Source organism: Mandrillus leucophaeus, unplaced genomic scaffold, assembly GCF_000951045.1.
Source record: "Mandrillus leucophaeus isolate KB7577 unplaced genomic scaffold, Mleu.le_1.0 Scaffold65, whole genome shotgun sequence".
Lineage (NCBI taxonomy): Eukaryota > Metazoa > Chordata > Mammalia > Primates > Cercopithecidae > Mandrillus > Mandrillus leucophaeus.
The window spans coordinates 2,859,347-2,876,006 of NW_012107030.1; the positions used below are offsets into that span (position 1 = coordinate 2,859,347).

Here is a 16,660-nt window from a genome sequence, read left to right on the forward strand (position 1 = left end):
AACTCTATCAAAATCTAATTATGCATCTTATCGCCTTATTACCAACTTCTCCCTACTCCTAATTACCTCGACAATTAGAATGCCATCAAAGAGAAAGAATTCATTTGTAACTTTGTTAAAGCTCTTCCAAATTCTTAGTTTAAAAGTTCTGAACATAGTAGGCACTTAAATAATATTAATTCTCTCAGAGACGATTTAGTGTCAAAATTTTCATAATTCATTACAGATTACAAATGACAGGAAAAAAAGTTTTTATAGTATTTGCTTTTTACCTAAATGAAGTCTTTTTCTGCCTTTGTGATGTGGAATGAGAACAGCTTTTAGGTCCAAATCTGGAACAATCATAGGTTCTAATCTATATGCCACTGGATCAAGCTATAAATAGAAGAATTTATGAATAAATAAAAGAAATTTATGAAAGCTGTTTTGAATTATATGCCTTCACTGGGTAAGAAAATGGATACATGGCAAACCAGAGATTTTTATTTTTCTCCACACCTTATTCAAATACTGACACTTATGAAAAGATTTTCTAGTTTGTGTGTAAGATTATTTTACAAGCAAAGCAAAAGAATTATTTCCCTGAACAAAGGTTTTTGATAAATAAGTTTATTGGAAAGTGTCAGACTATACCTCTTAGAACACAGAGCTGAATCTTATAAAATCAAGATAGGTATTAATTCCCAAGAAATAAGAATATGAGAATTTATTAGGATAAAGAGGACAGCTTCTTCATCTTCTTCTTCAAAAAAGAAAGTAAAAGGCCAGGCACAGTGGTTCATGCCTGTAATCCTAGCAATTTGGGAGGCTGAGATGGAAGGATCACTTGAGGCCAGGAGTTTGAGACCAGCGTGGTCAACATAGTAAGACCCCATCTCTATAAAACAGTAACAAATGTTAAAAAAAGAAAAAAAGATTTTAAAAAAGAAAGTAAATTCAATTACTCACCGGATGATAAATATTGAAGAACCCTTTACATGTAGGAAGGCTGTAATTCTCATCTATCCTATCAACTCCTCGAATAGTGAGAAACATAGCAATTGGAGACCCCAAGGCAAAGAATATCTCTGGTTCAAAATCTAATGAGTTGTAAGCAACAGAAACCTGGAAAGAATCAAATAACAATAAAAGATGATTGTTCCAACGTCACATAGTAGAAAATTCTTTTGAATTTTCAGGCCGGGCATAGTGGTTCATGCCTATAATCCCAGCACTTTGGGAGGCCGAGGTGGGCAGATCACGAGATCAGGAGATGGAAACCATACTGGCTAACACAGTGAAACCCTGTCTCTACTAAAAATATAGAACAATTAGTCAGGTGTGGTGGCATGCACCTGTAGTCCCAGCTACTCAGGAGGCTAAGGCAGGAGAATCGCTTGAACCTGGGAGGCAGAGGTTGCAGTGAGCCAAGATCACGCCACTGCACTCCAGCCTAGGTGACTGAGCAAGACTCCATCTCAAAAAAAAAAAAAAAAGTACTGAAAAATTTATCTTTAAAATCTTTATAGACTATTATATCCTCTGGCTATACTTTTACTTATTGTCTAGCACAGCATAATAGTCTATAAGAATTACTATATTTATTATGGTTATAAATATGGTTAAAACTTTAGACTTCTAAACTCAAAGTGCCTGGGTCTGAATCATGGTTTCATTCACTGTGTGACCTTGGGCAAGTTTCTTAACCTCTCTCTGCTCCACTTCAGTTTCCTGATTTATAAAATGGGGATTATAACAATGCCAAGCTCACATGTGATTGAAAAATAAATAACCTAATCCACATAAAGTGGTTAGCACAGAGCTTGGCACAGCTTAAGCACTCAATGAGCGTTACTTCTGTTATTATTATAACTATCATCCTCTCCAGTTAAGTTTCTTTCCATCAGAAAATGATTTGTCCTGAAAGAGCACATTTTGAGTAGCTTACATGTAGCCTCTCCAAGAGAAAACACAGTCATCTGAAGAGCACTGTACAATTTGCAAAGCTCTTTCATTTGGTTCTCAGTAGCAGGAAATGTGTCTTTTTACTTTAGTATCTTGAGAGTGAAGCACAATGAATGGCATAATCCAAGTGTTCAACAGAGGTACACAGAAAGAGGGAGGCAAGGCAAGAACCATTGTGCCTATGGCGAAGCTCAAATATGTGACATGACTCACCCAAGAACACAGAGCCAGTGAGTGGTGGAGTGCGGACTTAAATGTGGGACTTCTAATTCCAAATCCAATTGTCTTTCTACTACACTAAGCTGCCCCTTCTAACAAAGTCTAGACTTCACATTCCTAGGCTTGCCCTTATATTTGCAAATTCGACAGTTTTGTTCCAGCAACAAAAAGAAGAAAAAGAAAGTTAAAGAACAATCACAAACTGGAAGAAATATGTGTAACATACATGACAAGGAGCTAATAACCTTAATATGTAAATATTTTATAAATGTCAGTAAAGGAAAAAAGAAAACAAATAGAAAAACAGGTAAATTCAACACTTCACAAAAGAAAAATGTCTAAAAAACATGAGAAAATAACCTCACTAGTGCTCAAAGAAATACAGTGTGATACCATTTTCCCTATGGGGTTATCAGAAATGTAAATGAAATACTAAAAAGAAAGTAAGAAGTACTAACAAGAAAGAAAAAAAATTGCATGAAAATACACACAAAAAATTAATTCTTTAGAATCAAGGTGTCAAAGTGAAACTACTACATATTTTTAAAGGAAAATGATAATACCAGTACTGGCAATGGACAGAGGAAACAGGCAACCTTCTAAACTGCCAGTGAGAATACAGATTGATGTCTCCCCCAGGGAAGGGACTGTGTCCATCATCTGGCCCAGCTATCCTATGTCTACCAACTTAACTGGAAGAAGAAATAAAGAATGTGCACAGAAAACTGGCTTTAAAATGTTCATTACTAGACAACTTAAAAGAGTAAAAAGTAGAAATTGCCTACACGTTAATTATGATGGGTTGAACTGTGTCCCTACAAAACATTTATGTTGAAGTCCTAACCCCCAATACCTCATAATGTGACTTTATTTGGAAATAGGGTATTTAAAAAGGTAATCAAGTTAAAATGAGATCACTGTGGTGGCCCCAATCTGACTGATACATAAAAAGGGGAAATTTGGCCACCCAGCCAGACACTCACAGAGGGAAGATGCTATTAAGAGATAAGGAGAATACAACATAAAAACGAAGCCTGGAGGGATGCATCTATAAACCTAGAACTGCCAAAGATGGCCAGCAAATCCCCAGCAGCTCGGAAGAAACACGAAAAGATTCCCCTCCAAGTTTCAGAGAGAAAATGGTCCTGCCACCGCCCTATCTATTCTGCTCTGCAGAACTGTATGGCAACAAATTTCTAATGTTTAAGGCCACCCAGGTTGTGGAACTTTGTTATGGCACCTTAAGAAACTAATACCTTCAATAATAAGGAAATAAGAATAAGTCATTATCTCTCCAAACAGTGAAATTAGTCATTACTGATTATAGCAGTCATTAAAAATGCAGTTGTAGGCCCGATGCAGTAGTTCATGCCTATAATCCTGGCACTTTGGGAAGCCAAGGCAGGAAGATTGCTTGAGGCCAGTTCAAGGCTAACCTGAGTAACACAGTAAGACTGTCTCTACAAAAAAAGAAAAAATTAGCCAGGTGTGGTGGTGTATGGCTACAGTCCCAGCTACCTGGGAGGCTGAGGTAGGAGGTGTCCCTTAAACCCAAACCCCAAAACCTTGCTTTGAGGTTACAATGGGCTATGATCACATCACTGCACTCCAGCCTGCGCAACAGAGCAAGACTGTCTCTAAAAAGGAAAAAAAAGAAAAGAAAATGAAGTTGTAAAGGAATATTTACTTACATAAGAATATATTCCTCTAAAACTTCAGTTAATACAAATCAAACATCCAATTTCATTTTGTACCTTCATGAACTCACTTACAGAAATGCATCTTTACATACTCAACTATAAATATCCTGACAGTAACACTGTCTAAAAGGCTTTTAATAATTCTAAAAGCCACTGTGATATAAGTATGTTAAAGCATATTACTAAATGCAGCATTGGTCAATTTTTATAAGACTTTTTCCCCAAGGGAAGAATTATGAGTACTAGGAAACATAAGTTGAGTCAATACAGCCAAGTTGCTCTCATAGAAACTGAAGTATATTCTGAACATAATTTTTTAACTATGGCCACTTCTGTTGTTAGTGGCTATAACAGACTGATGCTATAAAAGTACGAGTGGTGGGAAAACTGAAATAGAGACAATTTCAAAAGTTAGACAACACGTTCTGTATGCATTTAATCCCTTATTTTGAGCACTGTTGAAGAAGAAAAAAATTTTCACTAAGAGAAAATCAATTTTCTCCACATCCCAAATAAATGTTAAATAAATATTTAAAGAACTTAGAGCCAAGCCACATGATAAAGATGTATGATTTCAACATGAACTATGAAGCCCTAGTCAATACATAAACTTACCTGTCCGGCACCAACTTCAAAAGATTCATAATTCACACACACCGAAGACACGCAAGCACCAACTGGAAGTTTCCTCTTTGGCTCATTAGATTCTGAGGGGAGGGAAGCCAAGTCTTTAGTCTTCTGGGTACTTTGCTCTTGTCCTTTTGTAGAAGTGGCCGCCACCGCCTTCTTTTCTGACGCTGCTTTTTTCTGTAAAATACCAAAATTTAATAACATAATCATGAGGAAAGGTTCAGCCCTCAGCTATCATTACAAAACGTGCTATCTCAGTATTAAGGAATGATTAGCAACTTCTCAGGAATAGTAACAACCTTGTGATTACTTTAAAAAATGTTCTTTTTATTCCCTGCAGCTTTTGCTTCAGTTGATTAAAAAAAAAAATGTACAGGCCAGGCACAGTGGCTCACCCCTGTAATCTCAGCATTTTGGGAGACCAAGGCGGAAGGATAGTTTGAGGCCAGGAGTTCAAGACCAACCTGAGCAACAGAGAGAGACCTCCATCTCTAGAAAAAATTAAAAATTAGCCAGGTCTGGTAATGCACACCGGTGGTCCCAGCTACTCAGGAGGCTAGGGTGGGAGGATCACTTCAGCTTAGAAGGTCAAGGCTGCAGTGACCTGTGATCGTGCCACCGCACTCCACTCTGGGCAACAGAGAGAGACCTGTCTCAAAAAAAAATGTTTAATTAAAAAAAATTTTTACATGTCCTTTTTAGAAATGCATACTAAATATTTAGGGAACAAATGTCATGATGTCTATAGCTGAAAATTCTTAAGAAAAATAATTAAGAAGCAAAGAAAATATAGCAAAACAGTTACAACTAACTATTGGCTCTCATTAGACAAATCTCAAAAATATTACTTTGAGTAAAAGAAACCAAGTATAAAAGAATACATACTGTTCATTCTACTTACACGAATTTTTTAAATAGGTAAACTATTCCGTATTGAAGGAAATCAGAAGAGCGGTTTTGCGGTGGGAGGTGTTAACTAGAAAGAAGCACGAGGGAGCTACCTGAGCTCTCTCATGAAATAGAAATGAACACAAAACATAGAAATGAACACAGAAATGTTCAATTTCTTGTTTTAGGCAGTGACGATGCAAGTGCATACAATCGTGAAAACTTACCCTACTGCACACTTACGATCTATGCATTTCAGCACAGTGGCTCATGCCTGTAATCCCAGCACTTTGGGAGGCTGAGGTGGGTGGATCACTTGAGCTCAGGGGTTCAAGATCAACTTGAGCAACATGGCAAGATGCCATCTCTAAAAAATAACAGAAAAATTAGCCGGGCACGTGGTGCATGCCTGAAGTCCCAGCTACTCAGGAGGATGAGGTGGGAGGATTGCTTGAACCCAGAAGGTGGAGGTTGCAGTGAGCCATGTGTGCGCCATTGCACTCCAGCATGAGTGACAGTATGAGACCCTGTCTCAAAAAATAATAAATAATTTTTTAAAAGATCTATGCATTTCCATAAATAAACAAAACTTTGGAGCATCTACATAAGGTGTTATCTCAGCTGGGCGCAGTGCCTCACGCCTGTAATCCCAGCACTTTGGGAGGCTGAGGCAGGTGGATCATTTGAGGTCAGGAATTTGAGACCAGCCTGACCAACATGGCAAAACCCCATCTCTACTAAAAATACAAAAAAGTTACGCAGGCATGGTGACATGCACCTGTGATCCCAGCTACTCGGGAGACTGAGGCAAGAGACTTGCTTGAAACTGGGAGGCGGAGGTTGCAGTGAACCAAGATCCACCACTGCATTCCAGCCTGAGTGACAGCAGGACAAAAAAAAAAAACAAAAAAAAAACCAAAACGGTGTTATCTCTATAATGAGCGAAAAGTCATTCACACTGGTTTGTAATTTGCCCTGAATACAGCAGCAACAGTAACACAGGAGAAATTTAAATAGTTGGGTGGGAGGGGGAGTTGTTTACTTCCCAATAACACAAGTTAGGCTGTGAATGACTGAGTGTTAGTCTCTGTTTAAACAGCTATTAACAGTGTCTAAACAACACAGCTAGCCAAAATGATCTTATCTACTATTGAATTCCAAACACCAGGAAATAGGAAAGTAAGTCTAACTGGTTAATTGAAAAGGCAATCTATAAAAAAGAAAACTCTTAGCCAGCTTGTAACTGTTTCCTCCATCAGTGTTTTAGAAGGCTGGGTTATCTCTGCCCTTTGGAGGCAATACAAAATTAAGCCTAAAATCCGAAATAAGGAACATTTTCAGGGTTCCTCACTTCTGAGTGCTTTCTCACTCAGGAATGCCTCCCGTTAAATTCATAGAACATTCTAAATTGCTGAGAGCTGTCTGAGATCAGAAACTGTCCTGTTGCCAAGAGTTGTTTTGTTCAAAATTTTGCAATAATTTTTAAACTGTGAACCAACAGTGTTTAAAAGTGAACCAACATAGGCTGGGCGTGGTGGCTCATTCTTGTAATCCCAGCACTTTGGGAGGCCAAGGCGGGTGGATCACCTGAGGTCAGGAGTTTGAGATCTGCCTGACCAACATGGTGAAACTCCACCTCTACTGAAAATACAAAAATTAGCTGGGCGTGGTGGCAGGTGCCTATAATCCCAGCTAGTTGGGAGGCTGAATCAGGAGAATCACTTGAACCTGGGAGGCAGAGGTTGCAGTGAGCCGAGATCACGCCACTGCACTCCAGTCTGGGAGACAAAGCGAGACTCCCTCTCAAAAAAAAAAAAAAAAACACTGAACCAACATATACATACTTGACTATCAATATTCCCAACACTAGAAACAATTCCTTTTCAAATGAAAATTACTAAGATGCTTTAAAAAGAAAAAAAAAAGTGCATAGTCACAAATATCACAAATATTTGATCTCCTTACTATCAAATAATCGCTAATTTTGGTCCCATTATTTCAGTTACAGTAAATCAACAGGACACACCATATTACTTTTGTACTGATCTAGTAGCACCTTGTTATCTGTAAGAAATGTAGAGCAATCAATGGCAACTCAGCTGAGAAAGTTTCATGGTTCATCCAAAGGCAATTACCTTTTAATTTAAAAAATAGTATCACTCTATAGATTTTTGCTCATTTCAAAACATTCTTATAAGTGCCATAATTTATATATCTAAGCAACTGCAGTCCATAAACCAGTCTCCTACAAATTCTTCAAGAACTATAGAATCCTTTTCTACTTTTTTCCCTTTCATTACAGAATAAATTAAGAACATGGTATAGGGCCTGAACACAAAGCTCGTTTCTTATTTTTGTTTGTTTTTTTTTTACAGGCTTTTGCTTCACTGATATATAAACATGTATACACAGAGACAAGCATTTTTATGTATGGAGCATGCAGCCTGTATACAGGAACAACACTGACACGCTTGAGTCCTAGTCTCAGTTTGACTACTGTGCTCATCAGAGACAGACGCCTGGGGATCTAATCACACTCACAGGGTTGCTGTGAGGCTCACATGAGATGAAAAGCTCTTTGTAAACTGGAATTACAGAACAATTCAATATACAAGAAAAATGACACGAAAGATACCTCTTAACGGCCAAAACTAATAACCTTTCTCAGCACTTAATCAAATACTGCTTGTCTATGTCTAAAACGTCTTTTGAGTTGCTCCCTTCCTCTCCACCTCCTACCTTATACCCTACCATCTCTCTTTCAGTCACGGTACAATTACAATTACTACTATGTAAGATTGCAGCCACCTCCACTTCACACCTTTCCAACTTCATCTGTGCACTGTGACCAAGCAAACTCTCCACAACCCGAAAGTTAAAATTAAAATTTAGACTACACAGATGATTTGGTGCTAAATCATAACTTGTGATAGAATAAGCAGGTCAGTATTTTGTAATGTTTGTTTAAAAACACCATGACTTTCATGGCCATAAGAACATGTTTGAGAACCACTCCCTTACAAGACAAAATCCAAGCCCTCACACCTGCCATTTGGACCTTTGGAACCCTCTGCCCTTCCCAGTTTCCAGTTTCCCTGATGCTACAGGAAAACAACATGCCAGCTTCCAGAAGGCCGTCTCCCCTAATCTTACCCCTCCTTCAAGCTCAAGCACCATCACCTTGGGGAAGTCTTCTCTCACCAACCCCATGCTTGTTTCAACAAGCCAGAACTGCCACCTTTCATCTGCCTCAGGACAGCACACACAGCACGCTATTATGGGGCTGGTATGTTGTCATTTGAGCTCAACACGCTCCCCCTAACTAGACAGCACACTCTTGGTTAATCGCTGGCTCCCAAGAATTGAACACGGTGCCTGACTCAAAAGAGGTAGCTATTCGATAAAATGCTGAAAGACTTAATTCCTTAAGCTAACCACTAAAAAAAAAAAAAAAATCAGTCCTATGACTTTACAGTCATTTTCCATATAAAGAAATGACGTAGGTTAAGTTCCAAATAGGTAGTAAAATAATAGAACTATAGAAATTCAAAAGATGAAAGGATCATCAAAGAGCATGTTAGTAACAATAAAAATAAGACAGCCACCCTGTCATCTAATTTTTCTAATTAGAAAACCTCTGTAAAATTAATTTGATCAATAAATTAAAATTAATAAAACAAGTATAATTTTCCAGTTGTTCTAGTTTTAAATGCTTTTTAGTTGTTGCCTTGTTTTGTATTGTTAAAAATTTTTGCCGTTTAGTGTGTAATGAGACTTTAGTGTGTATGTTTTGCCTCATCTCTTTAGATGATAAGGACCGGGAAGAAAGAAAGAAAGCTATTACTTGGTGCTAAGCTTTGCAGGCATTATTTCATCCTTACTCCAACCCTATGAGGAAGGTATTATTACCTCTATTTTAGAAATGAAGAAAACAAAGGATCAGAAAAATTAAGAAAATCACTCATGCTCAGAAGACTGAGGCGGGAGGATAGCTTGAGCCCAGGAGTTTGACACCAGCAGTGGGAAACACAGCAAGATCCCATCTCAAAATAAACAAACAAATAAAACCAAATAAAAATTGCTCATTAATATGTAGTTAATGAATGGTTGAGCTGAGAATTTATTTGTCAGAACTTAACCAGTTTTTGCACCAGGAAAACCTTAAATATCCATTTTAAAACTGAAAGCCCTTCATCCTAGGAACTTAGTCCCAGGAAAACCAGGATGGTCACTTAGCCTAATGTGGACTTAAGCTCAACTCTGACTGACTCCTAAGTCTGGGTTTCCATCAGCTCCCTTACTGTGCCCTAGGTAGGGAGCAAACTAGCTTACCTAACCATAGCAGTATCAACATTTTCTACAACATAAACAAGCTGGTCACACCACGAGTTTTAGTTTTTCTTGAGTCAGAGGTGAACTTTACCAGTTTGGCTGCTTTATGTTCTACAAAGTTAGCTATCTTCTTTCTGGGTCCAAGGGGTATCCCCATTTCCTTCAGGTCATCAACTGTACACATAAGCTTTAAAAGGAAACAGACAAGCACATTAATCAATCTAGTGATAGAAGAACTGAAATGAGAATATGAAAATCATAAAGAAACCACATCATCTAAAGCAATCTAAGAGCCACTCAACTTTTTAAAAGTTAATTATTTCGTATTTAAATCATGCATTGTTTTAGGCTATAAAATCTTAGGCCTCCACACCTAAATCATTCTATTAATTAACAGAAAATACATGTATGTTATACAAAATTCCAAAGCTATATATAGTCAAGCATACGATGAAATATCTTCCTTCCACTGCTGTCCCAACCATACAATTCTCCTTTCAGCAGCAACTGTGGAAATTCACTCTTTGAAGAGATGTCTTATGTATGCATAGCACCCCGACATGTTTTTCTCTGTGTGTGTGGTCTACTATGCACACAGTACTGAACTTTGCTCTCTTCATGTAAATGTATCTTAGAGACAGGTATCTCTGACACTGCTTCATTCGTTCAACAGCTGTAGGGTACTCCATTATGTGGATGCACCATAAATGATTTCACTAGCACCCTACTCCTCAACACCAATGGTGTTTCTAATGTTCTTTTATATTGCAAATACTGCTGTGAGTATCCTTGTAGATATTCTTGTGTGAATATTTCTCTATAGGAAATATTCCTGGCAATGAAATTGATGAAGCAAAGGGTAATTTTTATATTCTTAAAGATATTGCCAAACTGCCCTCCAAAGAGTCTGTACCAATTTACAGTCTGACGAACAATATATCACGATGCCTACTTCCCTTCATCCTGGCCACACAGCATATTATCAAACTTCCTATTTTTTCAAACTGGTAAGTTAAAAAAAATCCCATTGTACTTTCAATTTCCATTTCTCTTATGAGTTTCCACATGAGAAGAAACTATCTGATGTTTCCTTTTCTGCAAATCACATTTATATTCTTTGCCTATTTACGTAACACACTGATATGATGGTCTTTCTGTAACTGATTTGTAGAAGCTTTGAATATTAATGAAGTAAGCCCTCTGTCTATAATGTGTGTTGCAAATGTATCACTGGCCTTTAGATGTTGTTTATGGTGTCTACTGTTACACAATTGTTTTCTTTGATGGCTTCTGGATTTTGCATCATACTCAGAAAAGCCTTTCAGATTATAAAAAATATTCTTCTGTGTTTTTCAATTTTTTAAACCGTTTCAGTCTTTGTCTACTCTGGAATGTATTTTGATATAAAAGTGTTTATTCTTAATTTTCAATCTATACACAAGAAAAACAATTTCAAACAAAGTGAAGCAAACTATGATCAGTACCAGAGATTCCATATCAATCTTTTCCTTTTCAAAAGTGCTAAAGTATTCAGAGAGGCTAAGTGCTTCCAGAGTTTCTTGCAAAGTTAGGACTTCTTCATTTTCAACATCAAGGTCACATGACTCATCCATAGTCAGCTTTGGCTCTTCAGGCAACTTTAAAAAAAAGTAAAAAATATTACAAGCTCAGAAAAACTCCCATATAACAACTCCTTATCTACGAAAAATCTGAAACAATTTTGCTCTATAGACAAATCATAATTTTAGGTACAGTACTTTGCCATTCAAAGTTTGAATGTTCTGGCCAGGCCCAGTGGCTCAGGCCTGTAATCCCAGCACTCTGGGAGGCTGAGACAGGCACATCACCTGAGGTCAGGAGTTGAAGACCAGCCTGGCCAACATGGTGAAACCCCGTCTCTACCAAAAACACAAAAATTAGCCAGGCGTGGTGGCAGGCACCTGTAATCCCAGCTACTTGGGAGGCTGAGGCAGGAGAATCACTTGAACCCAAGAGGCAGAGGTTGCAGTGAGCCGAGATACCATTGCACTCTAGCCTGAGTGACGAGAGCGAAACTCTGCCTCAAAAAAAAAAAATTGAATATTCTGAAAAGTATATAAATTTAATAAATCACTCATGTCTCCATTTCCTACAATTTACATTTTTAAAAATCATAAACTTTCATATTTAAATTTATAATCCATAAAGAAGAAGAGTGAGAAACTCAAATAATGAGCTCCATGATTCCATTCCATTTCTAAACCTCGGTGTACTTTAATATGTAAAACCAGTTTCAGGGCTGGACACGGTAGCTATTTTATTTGGGCCTATAACTGTACTCTGAATTTGGGGATTCTCTGAAGAGTTATTGACCCCAGCACTTTGGGAGGCCAAGGCAGGAGGATCACTTGAGGCCAGGAGGGAACTCAAGACTAGCCCAAGCAACCAAGCAAGCCTTCATTAAAACAAACAAACAAACAAACAAATGTTTCAGGAAACAGTTCAGACTTTTGAAAACTGTTCAGCTCCATAGACTCTAAATCAAAATGTTAATTGGCCATGCACAGACATACCTGCTTTTCCTGAAAATGTAGCTGCTTCACAACTCCATTAGCAACAGCAAGAGGTCCAGGACACTTTGATAAATTCAAATCTTTTTGATTAGACAGGATGTCAAACAATATTAAAGAACCTAAGAAAAAGAAACATTTTGCCTTATAATGTAGTAGGTGCTTTTATAACACTAAATAAATTCTTTTTTCAATGTCTATAGTCAAAAGTCATACAGAAGTTACATATTACTCAAGACCTGATAATTAATAATTTTATAATTTTATTTTATCAAACAGCAGCATAAATTAAAATACGTAGCATTCCCTCGGTAATACTAGAGATGAATATAGAAAAGGCAGAATCTAAACTCAAAGCATTCATTTCTACCCTTTCTGAAACTTAAAATATATAATTCTTAATTTTGCACTAACAATATCACCTATACTGAAAGCAGTTATAACTCAACAAAAATTGTATTTAAAATGTGAATATTTGACAGTTTTACCTAAACTGTGACCAGCAACAGAGACACCTCCTTTGAAGTCTGGGTTCCGACTCATAAACAGGGCATGCAGACGGTTTATCTCCATTCCTACTTTTTCCACAATAGTCTGACAGTAGGTGGGGCTGTTATAAAATAAAATATCTAGCAAAGTTTCATTGGTAAAGTGACGAAATCGACCAATACTTGGCAAAGTGATTTTCTTAATATTCCTGTTTAAAAAGAAAAATACAGCACATTCAGTCAGCATCTACCTTAAATTTACAGATTTTTTAAAGTTTAGATTTTTGACTCCTGAAAATACACTAAGAAAACCCCACAGACTAAATATGAGTTGTTTCTGTAGACAGTCATTATAAATAAATCAAGATAGGCCAGATGCGGTGGCTCACATCTGCAATCCCAGCACTTTGGGAGGCCGAGGTGGGTCGATCACTTGAGGTCAGGAGTTCAAAACCAACCAAGCCAACATGGCGAAACCCCATCTTTACTAAAAATACACAAATTAGCCAACTGTGGTGGTGTACATCTGTAATCCCAGCTACTCAGGAGGGTGAGGCAGGAGAAGTGCTTGAACCTGAAAGACAGAGGTTGCAGTGAGCCGAGACTGTACCACTGCACTCCAGTCTGGGTGACAGAGCAAGATTCCATCTCAAAAAAAAATTCTTTTGTAATCAAAAGTTAGCCACACGTCGTAGCACGCACCTGTAGACCCAGCTGTTTGGGAGGCTAAAGAATGAGTATCACTTGAACCCAGGAGGTGGAGGTTGCAGTGAGCCGAGATTGTGCCACCACACTCCAGCCTGGGAGACAGAGCGAGACTCCACCACGAAAAGAAATTAAAAATATAAAAATAAAGCCAAAAAAATGTGTGCTGCCATATGTGGTAGAGACTTTGAGAGGCTAGGGCAGGAGGAACGCTTGAGCTCAGGAGATCAAGACCAGCTTGAGCAACACAGTGAGACCCCATCTCTACAAAAAATTTAAAAATTAGCCAGGCAAGGCGGCTTGGGCCTGTAGTCCCAGCTACTTGGGAGACTGAGGTGGGAGGACCACTTGAGCCCAGGAGGCCAAGGCCACAGTGAGCCATGATCATGCCAGTGTGCTCCAGAGCCTGGGTGACAGTGAGATGTTGTCTCAAAAATAATTTCTTTTTTTTTTTTTTTAAGCTATTTGTGCCTATAACTATACTATGAATCGTGGGATTCTCTGAAGAGTCAGTTGCTATGTAAGTCATATGCAAAGATTTCTATTTTATTTTTAAAGAGGGAAGATTACTCTTCCATTTTTCTTCCAGTTAACTGCAAATCTGGACACCTGACAAAACTTGTGGGTCAAAAGGACTAAAGAGAATATCAAACAGAAAAAACAGGGCTACACGGAACGAAAAATCTTTCCAAATTTGAGAATGACCAAAATGAAATTTAGGAATACACACAAAGAAAACACCCTTACAATAGGGCCTAACATAGATAAAATGCTGTTGTAGAAATAGTTTTATTAAACTATGTACCCTGAAACATTACGGCGTTCACTAAAATCTAGACAGATGCCAGCATAACTATTACCTGTATTTACGATTCTCAGTTGGGAGCATTCAAAATTGGGCAGAGTATTTTTAATTGTCACAGTGCCTGGTGAGCACTGCTAGTACTGAGTGGTCTTTACACTAAGGAAGTTAAGTGGTCTGCACTGCGACAGCAAAGAATTGTCCCGACAAGAGCATCTCCAATGAGAAACAATATTCTGAATCTGTGGTTCTCAGTCAGGGGTGATTTTTACCCTCCAGGGGACATCCGGCAATTTCTGGAGACATTTTTGGTTGAGTAGAAAGGCCATTAGGCATCTTACTACATAAAGGACAGCCCCCTGTCTAAACCGCTACAGATTAAAATTGTATTTTAAAACCAGCTAAAATTTCTTAGATTCTCTTAAATATTTACAAGAGGAATGCACACACACAGAGAGAAAAGTAGTGTGCAAACTTTACAGCCAATATTTAATCACATGTCAGAAGTATACAATTTTAAAAAACATATTGATTGAAGTTACAATAAACTATTTCATATTATGGTTTAAATTTTAAATTTAAATTTGACTAATTTGAAAAACAAGTTATCAAAATCCACAAACCTGTCAACACCTGTGGCGTCCCCACCCAAAGAACTATGCCAATGAACTGGAAGGAACTCCACTCTGCTTATTTTCCCGTCATCTAAAGATTTCTTGAAATGTGTCTGCAGCAATTTGAGAGAAACCACCCTAAAATCATCCACTTCAAGAAAAAAAAAAAAAAAAAAAAAACAGAGAAAATAAATTAAATTCTCCTAGCTTGATAGCTAGTCAGCAGTTACCTCAAACATGCCAGTATTTTTAATAACATAAAGATACATTTTTTTTAAGAAAAAAATGAGGATAAAAGAATTAGTAAAAATTTTTAAAAAAGAAAGGAATAAGTAACTTTTGGGAAGCTCTTTTCAACTTTCCATTATTGCAGAGGAATAGATGCTTGGGATGAATCAGTTCAACCACCACTGCTGGGAGAAGGCAGCACGGCACCTTGGGGAAAGGCTCTGGAATCACACTGCCAGCTCCAAGTCCCAGGCCCTACTGACTGTGAGAAGGGAGAGTTTCACTCACTCCCACCCCTACCTACCTCTTCACCCCCAACCCCCACTGTCCTGGGCCTCAGTTCCTCATGAGTCACAGTAGCGGTGATAACAGTGACAGCGCCTATACCCCAAAGGTTTATTTGTGAGGGTCAAATGACAAGACATCTAAGATACTTGGCATATACCAAATATTCAATAAATACCAACTATTATTATATAGACATAAAAATAAAACTTCAAAAATTTAAGTCAACCAGGCAGATTCACGTTTCCATTAAACAACTTCTCCCAACTCACTGACTATAAATCCCTTCAATGCAGAGGTGCTCCTCACTGCTGCAGGTGCTCAGGCAAAGGCTGTCAGCAAGATCCCTTCTAATTCCTCAGAGTCTGGGATTTTATGAGTCACATGTGTCACAAGAGCAAATCAAGTACAACTTAGTATTTCCCACTGACCATTTAAATCTCCTCTTACAGCTCCCTCAGCAAGTAGTACACAGCTGGGAACTATCCTAAAAACAAATACTCCAAAGCCCTTCCATTAGTTCTCAGATCATCCCATGAAATACAATATGCCCAACACTTACCACACTCAATAATGCTCCTAAAGCGTAAGTCACACACAGGTCCAATGCCATGCACCACGAACACCAAATGGTCAACTTGAGGCATCTCCCCTATTAAAAAAATTTTTAAACATACATAAAAGATGGCAATTTGTTTGGATTTTCCCAATGGCAATATTCTAGATATCTCTTTTGTCATCACAAACTTGCCAAAGAAATTCATGACCCTTCAAAGAGAATAAGCCTCATTACCCCTATCAAATTAGAGGAATAGTTTGTCCCTCTCAGCAAATAAAAGCGAACTAGAACAAGAGGTGAAGGCAGCAGGCTCTCTCTCTTCCCAGATGCTATTAGCACATGATGAACAGCACGTTTGTATCTACGGAGGCTTCACAACTGCCCAGGACACTAAGCCCCACATGGAGATTACTCAGATTTCATAGTGAGTATTGATTTATAACAAACATACATTTTACATACACTTCAATAAACATAAAGTGTATGTAATTGTAAAAATAAAATCCATTCTTAAATAATAGTATAGAAGAAACCAAAGTATATACACTAAAGCAGGCAACGCCAAACAATGGCCCACAGGCCAAATCCTACCCACTACCTGTTTTGTTTATTTTGTTTTGTTTTTGAGACAGAGTTTTGCTCTTCTTGCCTGGGCTAGAGTGCAATGGCACGATCTCGGTTCCCTGCAACCTCCGTCTCCCAGGTTCAAGCGATTCT

At 38.0% G+C, this 16,660-nt stretch overlaps 1 protein-coding gene across 2 annotated transcripts in view; it reads right to left on the reverse strand.

The window, feature by feature from the left end:
• The window catches only part of SEC23IP (SEC23 interacting protein), a 52,936-nt gene that overhangs the window by 11,020 nt on the left and 25,256 nt on the right, over positions 1-16,660 (reverse strand). For both annotated transcript variants that reach the window (XM_012001077.1, XM_012001078.1), the window contains 9 exons: positions 15,947-16,036; positions 14,881-15,022; positions 12,751-12,959; positions 12,266-12,384; positions 11,198-11,350; positions 9,805-9,900; positions 4,479-4,670; positions 949-1,104; positions 273-375 (listed from right to left, as the gene is read on the reverse strand). In XM_012001077.1, the coding sequence (XP_011856467.1) occupies positions 273-375; positions 949-1,104; positions 4,479-4,670; positions 9,805-9,900; positions 11,198-11,350; positions 12,266-12,384; positions 12,751-12,959; positions 14,881-15,022; positions 15,947-16,036 (1,260 nt within the window). The remainder of the gene's footprint in view (positions 1-272; positions 376-948; positions 1,105-4,478; positions 4,671-9,804; positions 9,901-11,197; positions 11,351-12,265; positions 12,385-12,750; positions 12,960-14,880; positions 15,023-15,946; positions 16,037-16,660) is intronic.